This window comes from Carya illinoinensis, chromosome 13 (genome assembly GCF_018687715.1).
Source record: "Carya illinoinensis cultivar Pawnee chromosome 13, C.illinoinensisPawnee_v1, whole genome shotgun sequence".
In the NCBI taxonomy this organism is placed as follows: domain Eukaryota; kingdom Viridiplantae; phylum Streptophyta; class Magnoliopsida; order Fagales; family Juglandaceae; genus Carya; species Carya illinoinensis.
Window position 1 is genome coordinate 14,772,397 of NC_056764.1, and position 20,918 is coordinate 14,793,314.

Consider the following 20,918-nt stretch of genomic DNA (forward strand, 5'->3'; position numbering starts at 1 on the left):
CACTCAGGCCACAACTATAAACCGCAATTCTGAATGCCTCCATTTGTTTGTATGGTCTCAGTGCTCCTCCCCACTTCTCACCATAGCACATTATTTCATTAAAATCACCTACACACATCCATCCTATTGCTGTCATTGGGTTTAAGAGTTTGGAGCAAGAGCCAACTTTCCTGCCTTTTTGCTGTCATTGGGTTGCCATAGAACCCAGTCAAATGCCAGGGGATTCCCCCCTTCATGCCCTTCACTATAAGTGAAATGTGGTTCTGTGTGTATGACACCACTTCTGCTTCCATGTCTTCTTTCCAAAGGAAGGCTAACCCACCATTGGTTCCTCTCGAATTGACTACAAAGCTGTTGTCAAATTGTAGTCTCCTTTTGACAGCTTCCACCTTTGTTCTGTTGCTCTTTGTTTCCATCAAGAAAACAAATTTTGGGGACTTATTTTGCACCATAAAATGCAACTTATTCACTGTTCGAGGGTTCTCAAGCCCTCGACAATTCCAACTTAGGCAGCTCATTGTGTAGGGTGGGGCTGTGAAACAGCCTCCACCACTTCATCTCTATTGGGACTTGCATCAGGCACCACCACTGTTTTCCTCTTCTTGATGATAGTGGCTTCTTCTCCTGCATTGTCCTGAGTGACTTCTCTCTTAATCCAACTTAGGAGACTTGCTTTAGTCTTCTTTGGTTCTGCTATTGGGCTAGTTGGTTTATTCTCCCTACCTTTCCTCTTCCAAGTTGATCTTGTTCTTATTTTCTCCAGAACTTGGACCTCATCCGAGACAAAAAAGGCCAAGGATGTAGCTTGGGCTCTTAGGTCATGGCTGTTCATGGGGTCCAGTTTTGTCTTCTGGTCTTTGCACATACAGTCACTGACTGGTGGACCATGTGGTTCCTCTATGCCTTGCATGAGGCACGCTTCTGTTGCATGAAAAGGTGGTTTAGGACCATTCCAAAATGGGATGGTCAACCTTTCCTTAAAAGGGTCCTGTGCTGGTTCTGCAGAAATGCTGATATGGTGTTTGGTGTCAGAAGGATCAACAGAGAATGTGCTGTCAACATCTTTCTGACCACTTCCCTCAGACTCTCCTTTTGTTTCAGACTTACTGTTTTGCCCTTCATCCCTGACCTCCTCGCCCTGCCTCCATGGTTGCTCTTCTGTGCTATGCTGCTTTCCTTCTTCCCCATACTTCTTGTTGGTGTATTCCCTATCCTTCATTGCAGGCGCCCTCAACCACGCCCCATATTGCAACTTGTTACTATCCATAGAACTGATGGAGCAGCCCTGTTTGGAATGCTTTACAATCCCACACCTGAAACAGAAAGTGGGTAAACGCTCATATTTTATAGGGATCCAGGTCTTTTTCCCTTCTATAGTTAAAAATATCCCTCTGATCAGAGCTTCTGTAATACTCATCTCCACCCTTATTCTCATAAACTTCCCCCATCCAATGCCTCTATCATCAACTTCTGCTGTTATGAATCTACCTATCTTTCTACTAATCTGAACTCCCACTTCAAAAGTCATACTTGCTAAAGGTAAGTTGTAAGCCTGTATCCAGAACTCTTCCTTATTGAAGGAGACCTCATTGATGGATTTGTTTCCTTCAAAGGCTTGAAGGCATATCAACCACCTATCAAAGGACCAAGGTCTGCCCCTTAGCACATGTTTGAGGTCCTTCTCTTGGTGAAACTCAATCAGGAACTTGTTCATTCCAATTTCTGAAAACTGAAACCAGCTCTCACATCTCCATACTTTGGCCATTGTAGTCTTGAAGGCTTCTCGATTCACCTGTCTTTCTGCTATGATCATGGCTAACAAGCAGTACTTGCCTTGTTGTGCAGCTTTGGTGACTGACTTGAATGGTAATACCACCTCCTCTTGTTCCTTCTCAGTAAGGCATAAAACCTTCCCACTGTCTAGCTAATTCCTCTTCCATTGTTCACTCTTCAGACCAGTCTAGACTCTCAAAATGAGTATCTTAGTGTCATAAAAATGTATTACAAATATATACATATATTTATTTAATGTAATTTAAGTATTAAAATATCACAAGCCACCATGTTATGAGTCTTCATATTTTATCATGAGCTAAACTACACTAGATTATAATTTCAGCACCGAGGATGGACACCACCCACCCATATTTTTTAAAAATCTAAAATTTGTTATATAGTATTTATAAAAAATTTAATCCTATGTGCTTAGGTATATTTTACTTTCCAATAAATAGTTGATGTAAGGTGTAAAGAATATGATTTACACGACCACTTAATTTTAGATTTTCTCAAATAAACAACTCTATATTTTATCTTTCAATTTTTCTACCTTTTGTTACACTTAAAAAGGAAAAAATTAACATACATTTAGTTTATCATATTTTCTTACAAGAATTCATTGCTCAAGCACAATTCAAAAAGGGAATATAATTTTAAATCGACTCAAATCTCTATGAACCAACCGACTGAATTGGTTTATAAACAATTCAAAAAATGCACTCAAATCAATTCAGTTTTGACCAATTCTATCTAAATCAAACCCTTTTTTTCAAGTCATAATCTTTAGAGAATTGACTCGAAATGAGCATCCGGTCTGAATTCTCTCCCAAAAACCAGTTTAATGGGAGAATTTGGTATAAAAGCTTGATCAAGAGAGGGAATGCCAATATATAATGACTGGGCAAAAAATCAGTCCAGAGATGGATTCATGGCATATACACATACAAGACAAATTCACCATAATGTTGAGCATTATATCTCTCAAACGTATGGATATTTACCACGACATCACCATAAAACAAGATAAATGGTTTCATTTCATGTTTTTCCTAACTACATTTACTAAAAAAATAAGCAGCTTCCAAAGATTTATTCACTTTCAACATCCAAGTCTCAAAACTCCACACTGTTATGCAAATATGCTCAAGGGACCTGTCTTGTTTGATGCATCCAGTCCATTTTCAGCATTTCTCATCCACGTAATCCATGTCCTGAGAGAAAAAAAACATCAAAACAGGCTACAGAAACTTGAAGAATGACTTGAGAACCATAAGGAATTTTTTCAGCTAATTATTTACGCTTATGCACTAAAAAATTGTTGATTTTAATTCCATCAATAACATGATGGTGGAGTTTTATAAATGATGCATTCTTTGATTTCTAACTATAATAAATTATATATAGAGGAAATAACACGAAGTGTTCCAAACTTTTAAAATTTGAAATTCTTTAATGCTTTTTTTTTTTTTTTTTTTTTTTTTTTTTTTTTTTTTTTATCGGTGAAATTCTTTAATGCTTATTGACATGATCTTTGAAAATTATTTAAACTGAAATGACCAAATTCATGGTTATCCAATGTAAGATTGGATAACGTGACTTAACAAAAGCAAAGCTTCTGCTTCGAAAATTATATAATAGATAGATGCTCTAAAAGACTTCCCCTAAACTGAGAAGGGATGGATGGGGAATAAAGAACGAGACATCATAACCACTCACTCACCTTTGAATATTGTTGCTGCCTGAATCTTTCAGAATTGTCAGTCTTTTTGCTGTTTTCATAAAATCACTGCAATTCCACCAGAGAGAAAAAGGGGATCCAACAATTATATACTAACAAACGGAACTGCACTAAAAATACTTCAAAAATATACATATTAAGATGTGGTTTCACAAAGGCAAAGCGCTATACATATATACAAGGGCTACAAGATGATGACAGCAAACAAGAGAAAATCAAGGGAAAAACTTACCTAAACGGTTCATCTCCAGTTTGCTTTACAGCACCAGTTGCATCTCGGTATAGCACAGGGCTTAGCATGTCTGATCTTTCTATTCCAAACATCTTGGATAGCCTCCTGTACAGCTCTTCGTAAGAATCAAGAACCGAGAGGTCAAGTGTGCGTCCCACATCCTCCGACTCCATGAATACCTTGCAGAGACCAGTGTCCAACCCAAGTTCAGTGGTTTGGAAACCCTGGTGCCATGAAAACCCAGCACTTGATGATTTCTCCAACGAAACCTTCTGGTCAAGTGTGGATCCTGAACCATCATCAGAAAGTAACTTTACGTTTTCTTGATTTCCATCTGTTGTATTTTTCCTGCTAAGAACTTGCGAGACTGCATCACTAGAACTGCTTTGAGAAATCTGCTGCTCCGTGACTATTGGTTGACCGAAGAGTAAAAACTGGTGTCTCTTCACTTTATCTGATTTCTCCGAATTCTGGCTGGAATTTCCTATGGTTAGCAAGCAAGATAAATTTTCATTGCTGTTTGTGTCACCTTTGACAATACCATTGCAAGTTCTTGAATGTATTTTGAACGGCTGGAAACTGGACGGAAACAGCTCTAACTGCAGTTTGTTTTTAAAGTGGAGATCTGATAAAGATATTCCAAATTGAGCATGCCTGGCTCCCTGTATGCCTGCAGGAGCATTATCAGATAGACAACAAAAGGGGCTGCTGGGCCCAAGGGGGTTGCCTGAAATTGACCGCATTGGAAATTGGCCATCAAGTGGAAAGTCTGGATGTTGCGGGAGGCGCAACTTTTTTCTTGGTGGTAAGAAGGGCAAGAGGTGAGTGGTGGGCAAGTTTGATACCAGTTCAACCAACCATGGGCTTACACGCTTCACATTATTGAGCAAATCTGGCTCATCCCATGTCACCTGAAATGTTGTTTGCAAATAGAACTAAGCAGAAAGTGATGCAACATAAACCCAGGTCAGGCTTTGTATGACATATTTAATACCATGGTGTGTAAAGTACATTATGTGCTGCTAAAAACCGTGATTTGGTTTTCTTTTACTTATGCCACCCAAAAAATGAAAGACTACTACTACATTTCAAAATCTGAGTTTGGAAACAAGGGGTTTCCTAAGACCACTGATTTTGATCCCAACAGTCACCACATAGATGGGAATCAGAAGATAAATGACTTGAATCCCTCCGAGTGCACCACATGTACAAGTTGGGCAAAAATCTTTGCTCAGGTATCAAACCTTCACCGAAAGGATGGTGTCAGAATATTTTTACCTTTCAAGATATCTGAAGTGTGTGGTATATGTATGAAAACTTAAAAATCGTAAATTGCAAATGCTTAAACCAGTCTCATAAAATGTGTAGCCCTATGTTAAATTTCGGGGTCTAATTCTTGTACGGGTGTATGTATTCCAATTTTTTACTAGGTCTGAAGTATCACAAATAATTTCTGTAATCTTTACACTACAATTAGTGAAAAGAATATATGGCTTCTGTTAGGCAGGCAAAAAATATGTGCTGCAAAGAAGTGGCCACAAAGCTAAGATGGACTCTTATCTGCTTAAGGGGATGTAATTATGTTTCAGCAATAAACGTATCTACAAACCGGACCTAAATATCAGGATGCCTCAGATTCTAGAGTAACACACTGATGCAAGCCAAGTAACAAAGTTGCTAAGATAAGCCATCAGATAAATTGCATTCATCCCTACCAGCAAACCTGATAGGAAACTGAGCGACAAATGAACACAGTAAAATCTAACATATTTCTTAAAAAACACGTATTCAGCAACTAACATATTCCAAACTCTTGCAAAAAGCTATAAAAATAGCAGATGAATACAACACCTGAAGAAGCCGCCATGGGGAATTAGGCCAACGGAGGGGGTCAGCAACCTGAACAGAAGCTACGGTTCCCATAAACCAGCTTATGCGGGAAGAATCCTCTGTTTCAAATGCCATCTTAAACCTCATCCCAGAGCACCACTGAATGCTCATCGCGGCCTTCAGAGCCGAGGCCTTAACGCAAAACTCTGGCGTGCCTGCCCTGGGATAATAAACAACCTCAAATGGCTGCCCACCAGCAGCAAGAGCCACAGCTTCAGCAACCGATTCAGGCCTCACCCTTCCCTTTCCTCTCATATTTCCACCAGGGCTTGAATTCCCACAACCATTTCGGATTACTTTGTTTTCCTCCTCCCTCAAAAGCACCGAAAATCCACAGTATGGCGAGTCAGAATAGCCAGGACCGGGGTTCCACCCAGATAGGGACTCTGGTGCACCGCCATTTCCCCTCTTGGATCGTCGAATACCGACACAGAGATCACCGTTTTCAGCTCTCAGGAAAACAATGGAATCCCCTGCAACTAGCTTCTTGTGGTTTACGAAGGTGCTCCACCCAGTCGTCAACAAATGCCGGCGCGGCGTCCCCCTGTAAATATGCCTAAATTTCCAGACCTCTCCGTGAACATCCTTGGCAATCACGGTCTGAACCGGCGGATCCGCCTTGTAATCCAACCGCGGGAAAATTGTCTCGGCACAGTACCTCGGAACCGAGAAACCGCCCCCATTGTTGGCGTCGGATTGGGTCAATGTCTTGGCGAAGGAAGCGGGTTTCTCTGGATTCTCAGACCCATTGGCCCCCAAAAGCTGATCATCAACAAAATCAAGCTCAGTGTTTCCCGTTGGAGCCAATCTGATCTTGGCGAAAACCTCGTCGGTTTCAGGGTCAGCTAAGAACGTCACGGCCCTAACTCGACAAGGAATGAGAGCAGGGGTTCTGGGCAAGGAGTCGAAATCGACGCGGGCCTGGGCGTGCTCAGCGTGGCCCTGAGGGAAGTAGAAGACCTTGGAGTTAACCGGAGGAATCTGGACCATGCCTCCGGCACAGGCGTGCCATAGTTGAGGATCCAAGCATTTCTCTGCCTCCATTGTTTGAATGCCAATTTTCGGAATATGAAAATGAGCGATCAAACAGTGGTCTGCAAATCCCTTTTATTTTCAAAAGTCTCAAGGCTTCTACTTCACAGAGCTGGAAGAAGCCTCACTTCGGGCTATATCTGTAAACGCTGTAAGCAACCATAAACAGCACAAAAAGAAAGATGCAAAATAAGTTAAACATGCAGAATAGGGGAATACAGTGAGCCACTTCATTAAATTCACATAATAGACTGAGGGCCACCAGATAAGAGGCCCCCTTACCCCCCCCCCCCCCCCCTTTTACCTCTCCTTCTGAAGCATTAAAATCAAAGATATGCGGCCGGAGACTCTTCAAGGAGCTTCGAAAGGAAAAACTAGGATAAAAAGGATGTTAACTTCCTCCCCAAAATACAGTCTACTTCTTTTTTTTTTTTTTGGAAGCCGGGGGATTTTTACGGATTGAGCTTTGCACAATTTGTCTTCAGGCGGTCGCCTAAGAACATTCCTCCGTTCCCGAGCAGTTTCACGGCGAAACCTCAGAGAGCAGACACAGTTTCTTTGGGAACCCCAAAGGACTAAAAAACAAAAGACGACTCGCCAGGAAATGAAGAACTTCAGGAGCAAGTAGCTGTAATCCTTTTTTAACTGTTCGCCGAAAACAGTGAATCACAACAAATTTTGCAGAAGTTTCAGCCAGCTTTTAATTTCTCTCTGTTCTTGTTTTTTCATTCAAAATCTCCAGGCAATGATTCAGTGACTTCATGCACGGAAGAGAGACATGAATGCATTAATGTCATCGATCGTATTTGTAGCAGCCACTATACAGTACGGAATCACAGATTTTCTCTCTCTCCGATGAAAAATGCTTGAAAAGATCAGGATCTCTCTCTCTAACCGGAAATTTTGTTCTTATCTACTCTCCATTTCGGATCTCAAAAAAATCAGTCTCTCTCATGTAACAGAAACGAAATCTTAATTCAACCAAATAATAATTAAATTTTGGAAACCTTAATTCATTGCTGTCGTAGAAATTAAACCTCGTTATCATGTCGCGATTACATGAAAATATCACGATTTTGTTCATTTCGAGGATTTTTGTTCGCAAAGGATGAAAATATCGTATATTTTCGAGTTAATTGTAAAATCAATATATAATTTTGCAATTTGATACTTCTCATTTAAAATTTTGCAAAATTAATACATAAATGAGAAATTATTTAACTATAAAAAGTTCTCACACAAATAAATTTACAGACATAATTAAATATAATATATTATATTATAAAATAAATTTAATGTATTATATAAATTTATTTATAAATTTATATTTTTTATACATTTTTTTATTTTTATAATTCAAGATTTCCATCAACCTTTGTTAAAAATTCAACGACATGGTTGTCATGTATAAGCTTTTAATTGGTTGACGTGGATATCCTACATGTCAATCTGTCAAAGACGACATTTGGTCTTCCACTAGTTTTCTAATGGGATATTGACGAAGGTCTCCAATTGCAAAAATTATGAAAATTGATGTACTAATTTTGGCGTGATTTGAAAATTGAGACCTGAAAATCGAAAACTGCAATATTGAAAATAAGATAATATTTAATCATTCTATAAGTACTTTACAACTCATTTTATAACCACCAAATATACTAGTGACGATTCATTAAAAATGTAATGTTGGTCTTCATTTTAAAGATAAGAAAAAATTTAATTGCAAGTAAAACTGTGTATTAATATGTACATCAATCTATTATGATTGGTTAAAAAATAGATTTTATTGAAAATAATATTAATTTAAAATTTAAATATGAAGAAATCAGTATTGGTATACAGATTAATACGTGACTTTACTTGTACATAGCAAAACTTGATAAGATAATTATATAGTTTATATAGAAATCTTACGAAAGCAATTTTACAAGCTAATGTGTCCGTCAATTTTATTTTAAATTAATTTTTTTTAGTAAACTTTTTGTTACGCAAATATGCTTTTTGGTAAAAGAATTGTTTAGACGAAATAGTCCTCTCATCCTAAATCTTATCATCCCAATAACACATTCTAAATAATTTCATATAAAACACCTAAAATTAATACCTCATCCATACAAAGTGACTTCTCAAAGTCTTTAGATTCCATTTCCAAACTTCGTATCTTTGTGGTGAAGAATTTGATCTCAATGACTTGTAGTTTCCGTTAACAATATCTATGGTTCTAGATACACACCATACTTATCACAAAATATTTAACTCTTCTATATATGAGCCCTTAAAAATGAAAAACCTTTGAAAAATGAAATTTATTTTTCATTTAAAAGTGAAACTTGACTTGTAAAGGTCCAATTAATAATAATAATAATAATTTTTGTTAACAAAAACTCTATGTATAGTCATTTTTGTGATTGACTGTATCACATTTTTTTAATATAAAATAATTGATTTAACTAATTATATCAACAGAGTGCGTAGAGAATACACAAAAGTAATTGTATATAGCACAACTCGTTGGTTAATTGGAACAACAATGAGTAGGTAATTAATTTATTAAAATTCAAAATTTAAACACTTATGTCTAATCCTTAACCTACTTATCTTAGCTTATGGGCTAAAGTTCCTATTTTTTAAGTCACTTACCTTCTCAATTAAACATATATGATCAGTTAATCATTAATTTTGTTACGTTATCTTCATGAATGCGTGTAAAAGAATAAAATATTGTCTATCATATCCTTCCACCCCCATCCACTTTAGTTATTAAGCCCTACTTTTCAAAAAGAATTAAGCTCTATCTCTAGTAGTTCTAGAGCTTTGAGATTTTAATGACAATCTTCAAGAATGTAATGTTCAAAAGAGCATTAGGGTGGCGTTTGTACCTAGAAACTTGAAAATGTTTTACTTCAAGAAACTCTCTCACATGCAACAAATAGTGATTTATGAAACTATGTTTTATATTGATATCTAGATTTAGACTTGAATCAAGATTAAACTCAAACTTGAATAAGTTCGCTTGACTGTGATGTGTCATGCATGTTTCTTCAATTAATTTGCTTTATCAGGATATCGCACACGCTTCTAGTGAGACTCAAATGTTATCTCTTGCTTAACTAAACATCCACTAAAATGTCTAGCGAGATTTCTTTTCAACCATAAACTGTGCATCTCTCTTGACTCTAGTGAGACAACTTTTTATTCACTTCGAACCACACTCAACCGAAACCAAATTACAATTCAATTATTCTAAGTTTTTTCCTTGAAGTATATTGTGTTTTTTGTATTAACATAAACTAAATTTGATATATCACGTGAAATTATATTTATTTATAAGTTCTTTTTTAAGTAACTTTTCTTATGTGTAATATTTCTCAATTTTTAGATTTGGAGTAAATAAAAAAATCTAGCGATATGTTTAATGAGATATCTCTACGAACATTTATCTTATATGAGTTTTGCGAAATCACCGTGACTTTAACCAATTTTTAGCTAAACTCAACTCAAACTAGTTATAACTCAATTATAATAAATTTTGACTACTTTGACATTAACATAAAATAAATCGAATGTACTACATCATCTCACGTCAATTTATAAACTTATTTAAACCGATACATAAGTTCATGGTTTCAAATTCTAAATCATTAATCTGTTAACAAAAGCAAAGTACAATTAGAGAGAGATTTGGAGAAGTCATTAAAACTAGCAAAGAAACAAGAAAGAGGAGAGAGGAGCGACCCCATTGAAAGAATGAAGGGTCAACTTTAAACCGCGCGAAGGGCAAGCCCCACAAAGAAGCAGCTGAAAGCTTTAGGTGAAACAAAGACATCACTCCTCTCTGGACAACCAACATCATCCAAATGGACAAATTTAAACATAAAACTTCATCGGAACAAAAAAGGAATTAATGAAAAGGGACCCTCCAAAGCATGTTTTTTTTAAACAGCAAGCAAGCTAGCAAGCAAAAACCCCTACCTCCTTGGGAGAAAAGATTGGGAAAGATTCAAACTTCCAAAACCGACAAACAACATCGACCCAGTTTAGACACGACATTTGCAATCATAATAAATGCGACCAAAATTAATATTAATTGGAGGTGGGTTTTCGACCATTCTTATCTCCAACCTCAACTCTCTGCACATCCCAATCACATTAATTTAGGGTCCCTCTTGCCGTCCCACTGCCAGGCGAAAGTGAACCCCAGGCATAGGGTGGGTGATCTTAATTGGGTGGATTTGTTGAGTTGTCCTTTGGTTTTTTTTTTGAAAAAAGTGGTCCTTCCCGAATTGATTCTTTTGAATGAAAGCAACTTCGACGGCCGACAGTTCGCCGTTGTCCTACACAAGTTTTACTAATGGGAAATAGTTTTTTAACAAGTTGACGTAATTTTTATTTTAAAATAAATTTAATGTATCAGGTAAAATTAAAATTTTATCCTTAAAAGATGTTGTTCTGAATCTAAAAAGGATTTGTAGTTATGTGTCTCTTTGAAATGGGTTGAGTTGAAGTAAACAACTTCCCGACCCATCAATTGCATTTTACTTCACTGAGATTAGACCATGTGGTAGGTTAAAAGTTACAGACGGGGAAATTGGGATGTAAACTCATCCATAATCACTTGGCTTTTTGTGTACTTCACATATACCATTATTCATTAATGCTTAGAGTATTGGGATTGGTGTCTTTATGTATATTTGCATGATTAGATTCTTAATTTGACTGTATTAAATTATACATATTTAAAATTTTACGAACTTATAAATAATATTTTAACATATTTAAATATATATTATTTATTTTTTAAATATTATTTTAATCCTTATTTAGATATTACAATATAGGTTTAGGTAATTTTATTTTTAAAATTTTTAAAATTATAAAAGTATCGCTCATAAAATAATATTTTTTCTCATTTAATAAAGAATTTATAAATAAAATTTTCAAATGAAGATTGTAAATAAAATTTCTCATTTTGTTATTATTTCAACACAACTCATGAAAACATTTGAATGAAACCCCAAAACCCAAAATTAAGAAAAATGTGAAGATTAAGATGTTAAAAAAAGTTTATAAATTGATGTGATTAGATACTCTATTTCATATTTTTTTTTTTAAAAAAAAATTCTAACATAATATATCATGTCAAAAGTGAATTAATAAATAAAAAGAAAAAAGAAAAGATCAAAACTTGAAAAGTTGTTGTGGTGGCAGGTTATTCCAAGGGTTAAGGATGAGGCTTGTCCAACTAGATACCCTAAAAAAAAGTTATACACCCATCAATATTATGAATGTGAAAGGAAAATGTTAGATGGAGTGTCTCAATCATTGCCATAATGGATGACAATATATAGACAAAGGGTATCTATAAAGTTAGTACTCTTAAAACCTTCTTCATTTTTTTTTCTCTTTTCACAATGATTGCTCCTCCTAACTCCCAACTTCGGTGCCTGTAATTTTCTTTGCCAACCCATTAACAAACCTAACCCTAAAAGCCTTTCATTATTGTTATTCACCTACAAATTCTTAGCGCCATCACTTCAAAACTCTCCGTTTTGATTAAATGATATTTATAATTATATAGTGTACAGATATTATATATATATATTAAAAATAAATAAATATAATATTTATATAAAAAAATTAATAATTTTTTTAATAATAAAATATTTTAAAAAAAAAAAAAAACATTGCACATGAAAATGTAGGTATCTTTTTGGCCTTTTCTCGTAAGTGCTTTTGACAGCTAGGGACAACCCGGCAGCTCGTGGCTGTACAGGTTGACCCTGGGGTGACATGGCGGATCGATGGTTCCACGTGTTAGCATCACAAGGGGATGATAGGCGTTCTCGGGAAATCTCTGTCGGACGGGTCGAGCTGTTTTTAAAGTCGTTCCGAGAGTGCAAGATCTGAAACCACGTGTACGCGTTGGATGGACGTCATGTGAAGCCATGAAGGAGGACAAACAGTTTAACAAACGAAACATAAAGCAAAAGGCAAGATGCGTTTTCTGGGCTACGTTAACGCGACGCGGCCTCCAGTTTTTGATTTCTTTTTTATTTTTTTAAAATAATAATAATAATAATAATTCAAGATATATTGGAATTTAAAATGAACTTTCGCTCCTCTAAAATTTAAGAGTTAGTAATTGAAATGCGTAATTATATCTGATAAAAACTTTAAGATTTTTGTTTTAAAAAATTATATTTATAGTTTTAGAATATGAACGCACGCTTTGTATATTATTTTCTTAAAAAGTGACTAAAGAGTTATTTAGATGTTGAGATGTGATAATTTCAGTTCAGTTCTTTATAAATAATAATGAGTTAAAATTGTAGAGTGTTAAAATGAGTTTAGTACTATTTATAAAAAATTAAAAAAAGTTATGGGTCTACTTATAAAGAGATTTTAAATTGAGATGCATTTGATAATTTGAGAGTTGTATGTTTAGATATTAGATTCAGTTTAAAATTAGACTGAATTGAGTTGATCTCAGTGTAGTTTAACAACCAAACTAGGACTCACATCAAAAATATTTTTTTAATTGTAGACCTTACTTCTTTTTTATAAAAAAAATATGCAGAACTTACACATCTTAAAATTGTATCCAACGTTAGGGGTGTAAATTTTAACCGGTAAACCATAAAACCGGACCGGACCGGTTGTGCCGGTTTTGAACCGGTCCGGTCCGGAACCGGTTTCATAAAATGAAAAACCGGCCGGAACCGGTCCGGTTTCGGTTCCGGCCATTTTTAGACCGGACCGGTACTATTTAATATGTGTATATTTTTTTATTTATTTAATGTTATATGTTATATATTTTATATTATATATAATTTTTTATATATAATATATAATAATATAAATTATAATTATATATAAGATAGTGTTATTTTAATTTATAAAATAAAAGTTTAATCTCAAACATGAAAATTTAATTGATCATATGCTTTAAATATATAATATTATAAATATATATTATTTATTAATAACATTTTATCATAGATTCATAAGAAGTAAGAACCTAAAAAGAAAGAAAATCACTCAAATATTATTACTAAATTTTAATGGCCTAATACACTTAAAACTCTTTATATTTTTTTTGATAAGTACATAAGACATTAGTAGATAAATATAAATTATATATATTAGCATATAATTTATATAAAGCCATACCAAAGCTATACTAATAGCATAAATTTTTTACATAGTACTTTTTTTTTTGCATAGCAGTCTTTTTATATAGTAGTTTTTTTTTAAGTAGAATTTTTTGACATAACAGTTTTTTTTTTTTTTTTTTTATAAACAGATTTTTTTTATAATAAATATATATTTTATTAAAACCGGAAAACCGAACTGAACCGGACCGGAAACCGGTAAAACCGGAATACTGGTTTAGGAGGATAATCGATGCGTAATCGGTTTTGAAAAATGTAAAACCGGTACTTACCGGTTCGGTCCTAGATTTTGTCTAAAACCGGATCGAACCGGACCGGTTACACCCCTATCCAACGTTACTACCCGTTTTAACTCATGTTTTGAACCGTTTGTGTCAATAAAATTTAAGAAAGACTGTTTAAGAGAGCCATATGTTTTCTTAATAGGTTATATTGGGGAACAAAGTTGTGATTAATGTTGAGGGTACATAAACTTTTGGCAAGGAGAGATTTCTAGGAGGGCATATCAAATAATTCAAAGGAAAAATTATCTTATATCCATAGTCTCAACGGTGTGAACGTGAATTTCTATGTGGCATTATTTTACCCCTAATACAAAGGATGGTCTCCTAACCGAACACCCTAAAACCTTAGAAACCACGCAAATCAAGTACCTACATAAACTTAAAAGCAGTAAACATAACCAAGAATGTCACAGAATCGAAGTACATTGGCACAATAGACACATTTATTAAAGTTTTGCACTAGTGTCGTGAAAATCATTGCATTATTCTTTGTGCAGAAACAATATTACCAGCTGAAAACAGTCCTATGAATGAAAAATATATTTTAAAAATAAAAAATAAAAAATAAAAAATGAAACTAGGGGACCATTTAAATTTATTCAATATAAAGAGAGAAAAAGTTCGTGTGTCTGAGGCGTGCTAGCTAGGCAGAATGGTGGGCATTGATCAGAACAGCTAGTAGTAGTTGGCGGAGGGAGGGAGGGAGGGAGTAGTAAAGTGGGCAAATGGTAGAATGGCCGGAGGAAGATGGACCACGTCGACGGTGGAAGTTATTAATGAATGAATATAATAACTACTTGTGGCGTACGTGAACAGCCTGGTCTGGTCTCTCCCCAACTTTAAAACGAGGATGCTCAGTCGACCTTTGCCTTGTCTTTGGACTTGGTTATGGTTTTGAAGGAGAGCTCCAAACAATGGTCCTGACCAAAGCCCATTACTGAAAGCCTCCCCTGTCGGTCCTACTTTTTGTTTCTAAAACTTAAAAAGAATCCATTTTTAATCAATATTGAGGTGAGATAATATGAAAAATTAATTAATAATAATGAAGTAATTTATAAATAATTTGAGTTAAAATATTTTATAAATTTTTTAAAAAAGAGAAAAAAATTGAATAAAAAAATTGTAAAATATAAATATTTTTATAATATAATTTTTTAATATAACTTTTTTTTTTTTTAAATTTGTAAAATTTGAATTGATTTATGCGTTTTTTATTGTAAGTATGAAAGAGTTATAATGATTAAAAAATAGTTAGATCAAGACTCTAAAAATAAGAATTGGAATTATATTCGAAATCTGGTAAGAACCGATTCATGATAATTTTGAATCAGTTATTTCATTGTTGATAGAAAGTATTAAAAATCATATAGAATTCAATTAAACAAATTTATATAATATATTTAAACAAGCCGTTCACATTTTTTTTTTTTTTTTGCCTCATATACAATGAAGATAAAGACCATTAAGTTATAAGTACATGACAAATATAGTAGTTTATGCATAATCACAAATTTAATATAAAATACTCGTTTATCTCTTTTTTTTTTTTTTTTGCTCAACTAAAGAAAATAGAGACCTACATGTTTATCTTTAAATTTCTTGCAATTATTATTTAATAGAATGATGAAAAAATTAATATATGTTTAGCTCTATCATATTTTTATACAAGAAATTAAAAAAAAAAAAAAACTTAATTGTTAAAAAAATATAAAAATAAATATAATTTTGAATCAGTCTAAAATCAACTATGACCAGTTTAAATCAAACGATTGAAGCGATCTAATGAATGATTAAAATAACTCACTAAAACCGATTCAATTTCTTATCAATTCAAATTGAATCGGTTGGCTTAAATTGAATTATTTTTTCAAGTCTTGAATTAAATGAACAAGTTGAAGATTTAAAATTAAAAATATTTGTGTTTGAATGATATTTAGATGTTGAAATGAGATGAGTTATTTATCTTGGAATTCAAGTGGAGCCTTTGGTAGGCGTCTGTCTTTAACACTGGAGAAAGCGTTCAGCGCCAACAACGGCATCATCCCTATCACCAATCCTGCTCCGAACGGGCCTCCAGTTCTCCACCCCTATTTCATAATTTCTGTAAGTCTTTTATCTTTTTCCCATCCGAAAACATGTGCCATCCAGGAACTCCTACCTCTTATTCCACTGATGTACAGAAAACAAATTAACCAATACAACATAAAAACAGCTAAGTGAAACAGAGAACAAAATAGCTCCCAACTCGAAGTGTTTTTCTTAATTTCCAATATAACCTAACAAATTCCTATTCAATTGTTGAGCTTCCCACAGGACGATGACAAAGTGTCCGTCTCTGTGGCTCTGCCATTCTTGCCCCCGTACTAGCCTTGCTTCTCATCTCAACCACCTTCTTGTGAGAGTTAGAGTGCAATGACTTAACGAAGGTGGGACTTGCCATGGGACGGTACTCCGGAAAGAGGCGTCCAGACCTAAAACGAACCCCACATGCATTGCAAAGGGTCTTTGGTCCCATTGGCCCCTCCCGCCATTGTGGGGTCTTTGTCACCTCGCAGTGCATGCATTTTCTAGTAGTAGAACCTGGTCCCTGTGAGGAATAACTCCTCGTCTCTGTGGCACCTGAGAGCACTGCCAGGTTCTTTTCCTTCCTCATTTTTCTTTTCCAATGGTTTGATACTGCCTCAGTAGAATTGGTTTCTGAAGCTGATTCAAGATCAGCTGGAGGATTCGATATTATGGGAGTGGAGGAAACACCCAGCTTGAAGTTTGGTCGGCACGTACGCTTGCTTCTAGCACGCTTCACGGGAATGATAATTTTGAGGTCAATGGTTGTGGGATTTTCAACTGAGCAAGAACTGCTGCTTTCAAGAACAGAAATGGGACTGGAGGTTTGGAAGACACGCAAACCTTTGCCATTTGGAGAAGATTTGTGAAGAACACTTGCACTGGAGGTGACTTCAGTAGTGACTGGCAGCTCCTTTACTGGAGAAGTTCCGTCATGCTGAAGGCCAGATTAAGAAACAAAAGATAAGATTACAGGAATAACTTTGTTACATATTATGCCCAAAAAAAAAAGGCTATATTAAGAAATGCATGTTTAAAATCCCCACCACGTAAACTTAAAAGAACAAAATATATATGAGAAAAGAAAACTACCATCTTGTTCCAGCTGGAAATGCATGCAGATTGAATATGATGGCATATATTGAGATTTGTAATCAGCAGTTTTATCAACTGTATGAAGCAATACGACACTAAATGGAAATGAATGCATATTCATAACCGTTATATCAAAGAAGCGGGTTATGCACTGTACAACCCTTCTAAATGCATGTAGAACTGATATAACTGTTAAAGTCCACTTGTTTAATTGGTTTATCATAACAATCTCACAATTTCTTTTGGGAACACCATAACAAGAATAATAATAGCCTTCCCACTTGATGACAACCTATTTACAACTTAGATAATAAAAAAATTAACAAAAAACAAAAAAATGATATAAAAAATATCTTATAATTTTACAAAACAATTTTATTGTCTCGGTTGTAAACTTGTTGTTAACTAGTTGGAAGGGTATCAGTGTCCTCATAACAATCCCTCAAATTGTCTTGGGTAAAATTACTTTTGTGAGCCCCATGTACTCAAATTAGGTATAAACAAAAGCCTCAATTATCAGTCAGTGTCAGTCACATTAGTGAGGGAACTGTACACTTCTGTGCATCTCCCATATCCATCTTGCACCAGTTCTATGTAGAACCGGACAGTTACAACATACTCTTGCTTTGAACACTACATTGCCTATTTTCTTTCCTAAATTAAATCAATACTAATTTAGTATAACTTCCAAAACACGAGTCATAAATATTTTTTCATATATGTATTTACTTTTCCACAATCATTTCAAGTGCGGACCTTTTTTTTAATGGTTTAAGTTAGGCATACACAACTGAGTCTTAAACCCATAAGCGCAACCACTTTCTCATAGAGGAAGTGACAGTTGAACTGAAACTCACCAGAAAAGAAAAGGTGTGGTCCCCATTGAACGTCTAATTTTTTACCTTTATTGTTGGTTGAGTTGCCAGAAACAAGACAATGGTGCATTGACTTTTAATCATCCATTTATTAACGGAGGACTAAACCTAGGCCCCCCATCTGAATGGCCAAATGCAGTTCAATCATGTGACTAGAGGCTATCAAATTATGCATATTTTTGCACCCAACAAGTAAAGATGTGCAGAACAGTCTTCCATTTAAACTCCACTTTATTTAAATTAATGTAGTGCATGCAATATGGATGGGTACGAAAAAAAAAATAAAAAATAAAAATAAAGAAAGAAAGAAAGAAAGAAAGAAAAAAAAAGGACAAAAAGTACATAAAAAATGGAAACGAGAGATTCTTTGAGCAACCAACAAGCAAAGAGTTCACATTAATCATGCATGAGTTCTTCCATTTCAGTTTACAACTGGAACGTTTTTTTTTTTTATAAGTCAGTTTACAACTGGAAAGTTCCTATTATATTTCAGCGCAATCAACTTAAAAAGTTTAACCTGAACTTAAAAGGCGGGGGAGGCTACACATTTACCAATAGTATTCAACAACAGATTACAACTTGAGTTCCCTATACTGAGTTACTGCAAGGAATTTGAGTAATTTTTGTACTAATACCACATCAAAACAAAGCTAAAGTATTGGATATCTTATAAAAGCCAATACTGGAGGCTGAAAATACATAATTAAATAACATGTATTGGGAAAAACTCACCGGAGCAGATAGACTTTCAGGACATTTTGAAGCATCAACGCAATTTTTACCAGAAAGCCCAGGTGCTAAACCCGCCAAAACATCCATTGACGGTGGATCAAGCCATTCTAATTTAGCACTCCAATCTTCTCCCACATTTCCTTCCACATCTTCCAACGGGAAATCGAAGAATTTGATGATGTCATCCAAGCATTCATCAGAAACGCCATTGAAATTCTCATTCAATAGGAAAGAACCGTTCATTTTCATAAATACTCTGCCTTTCATATTATCAAAGTGCATAAGAACAACAAAGAGAGCAACGTTATTCGATTTCATTTGCTTAGTTCGCTACATGAAACACTACATTTATACTCGTAAACACGCTACATGCACTAAATGCTGACTAAAATAGTTTACCCTCGACAATACGAAATTGCCCAAAAAGTCGTCGAAAAGGAAAAGGTTATCTTGTGGGTTTGAGAATTCCGTTAAAAACTCTCACAGTCAGGTATTTACTTAAAAAAGGAATCGTGAAGAAAAATAGAATCTGAGAATATTATCATATTTATTAATTTGCCAACTCCAACCAAAACTGGCAACAAGGACACATTTCCACGTGATCCTCGGGAAAACCAGCAAAGTCTTCAATTTAGCAAGATTGACTAAATTTTATAATTTTTTTCTATGGAATGAGCATTATCTTGGCAAAGTAACCGGTAGAAAAATATAATAATTTCCAATAACAGCAACATAAATAAAAATAATAATCATTTTCCTAAAAATAAATTAAAAGTGTATCATAAGAGGCCGTTCGGGATGTGAGAAAATGGAGTAAAATGATTCAAAACGAAAACCTTCTTTATTTCTTTATTTTTCTCCGACTCAAACCTGCATTTGATTCGGCCCAATTCAATAAATCCTCGCACAAGAAAACAGAGAATAATATCTTGGAAAAAAGACTTACATTTGCTCCACTTTCTCAGGGACCAAACATAAGGAAAGTGAAAAGGCAAAAATGCAAACCAAGAAAGAAGTTGGAACAAAATGCGAGCAAATGGAGGGGGAAGGGGTCGAAGACGGAATCAAACCTGTAAGAGTTCCTAAATTGAAAGCGAGCCCACGAAATGAGTAGACTTCAGGAGAGAAGACGAGTTAGAGCCGAGGATTGGAGCTCCGGCATTATCTGCTTGTTACACTTGACCGAAATGTGGCATGAAAGGAAGGAAAGGAGAGCGCATTCTCTAGAGACCTGACGTTGCCGACATTGCTGAGCGAGTTGACAAGTTGCAGAGAGAGAGAGAGAGAGAGAGAGGGGATGGGATTGATTCCGGAATCAATAAGCGTGAGGGTGTCCGAAAGAGAGAGAGATTTGGATTTGGGGTATCCGTATTTTTAGGTTTATGAAGAGGAGTAAGGTTTCAATGGAGGCGGCCTCAGCCAGGGAACACGTGAGGTCTCTTTTCAATTATCCCCTCATCTTCTTCCATAAATAAAATAAAAAATATCTACGGTTTCCTTTCTTTTAAGAAGACAATTTATTTACACTAAAATTAATAATATTAATTTAATGTTACATTAAATTAAATTAATTTATGAATTTATTTTTCTGTAATTATTTTGTGAGTAAAATACTTTTCTTATATTTATACATATTTTTTTTTTGTAGAAAATATTCTATTCCTAGATTTCTCTGTTTTTAAATAATAATAATAATAATAATAATTGAATAAATAAAAATACTTTTGTATGCATTTCTTTATAATAATTAAATAAAATATAAAATTGTGTCATGTCAATGCATGGATGGATTTCAATAATATGTAAGTTGTCTCTCCCTTAGATATCATTTCAATCATAGGATTGGGAATCAGAATTAACAGCTTGGACAACAGTCACTTGCTGTGCTCCCACACAACATTACATATTATAGATACAGTGCCTAAATTTCAAAATTTAGATCTATTATTAAGAAAATAATTTTTTTTATATAAATTTTAAATTTATTTATTTTTAAAATAAAGACCTTAAAATTAGAAATATCAT

At 34.6% G+C, this 20,918-nt stretch overlaps 2 protein-coding genes across 4 annotated transcripts; both read right to left on the reverse strand.

Annotated features, from left to right (window-relative positions):
• Window positions 1-2,650: 2,650 nt before the first annotated feature.
• Window positions 2,651-7,646, reverse strand: LOC122292145 (auxin response factor 18-like). Of its 2 annotated transcripts, XM_043100365.1 has the most exons (5): window positions 6,976-7,646; window positions 5,601-6,820; window positions 3,750-4,660; window positions 3,500-3,565; window positions 2,651-2,990 (listed from the first exon to the last, which is right to left on the reverse strand). In XM_043100365.1, exons 2-5 carry the CDS (start codon window positions 6,681-6,683, stop codon window positions 2,909-2,911), a joined length of 2,142 nt encoding a protein of 713 aa, XP_042956299.1. In that variant the 5' UTR covers window positions 6,684-6,820; window positions 6,976-7,646; the 3' UTR covers window positions 2,651-2,908. The 2 variants fall into 2 exon arrangements, with proteins under 2 accessions (XP_042956299.1, XP_042956300.1); XM_043100366.1 differs by lacking the exon at window positions 6,976-7,646 and having other exon boundaries at window positions 5,601-6,929.
• Window positions 7,647-16,270: 8,624 nt separating this feature from the next.
• On the reverse strand, window positions 16,271-20,293 carry LOC122292958 (GATA transcription factor 11-like). Of its 2 annotated transcripts, none has more exons than XM_043101538.1 (3): window positions 19,964-20,293; window positions 18,894-19,149; window positions 16,271-17,128 (listed from the first exon to the last, which is right to left on the reverse strand). In XM_043101538.1, the coding sequence occupies exons 2-3, from the start codon at window positions 19,140-19,142 to the stop codon at window positions 16,415-16,417; spliced, it is 963 nt and encodes a 320-aa protein (XP_042957472.1). In that variant the 5' UTR covers window positions 19,143-19,149; window positions 19,964-20,293; the 3' UTR covers window positions 16,271-16,414. The 2 variants fall into 2 exon arrangements, with proteins under 2 accessions (XP_042957472.1, XP_042957471.1); XM_043101537.1 differs by having other exon boundaries at window positions 18,894-19,153; window positions 19,964-20,290.
• Window positions 20,294-20,918: the final 625 nt, after the last annotated feature.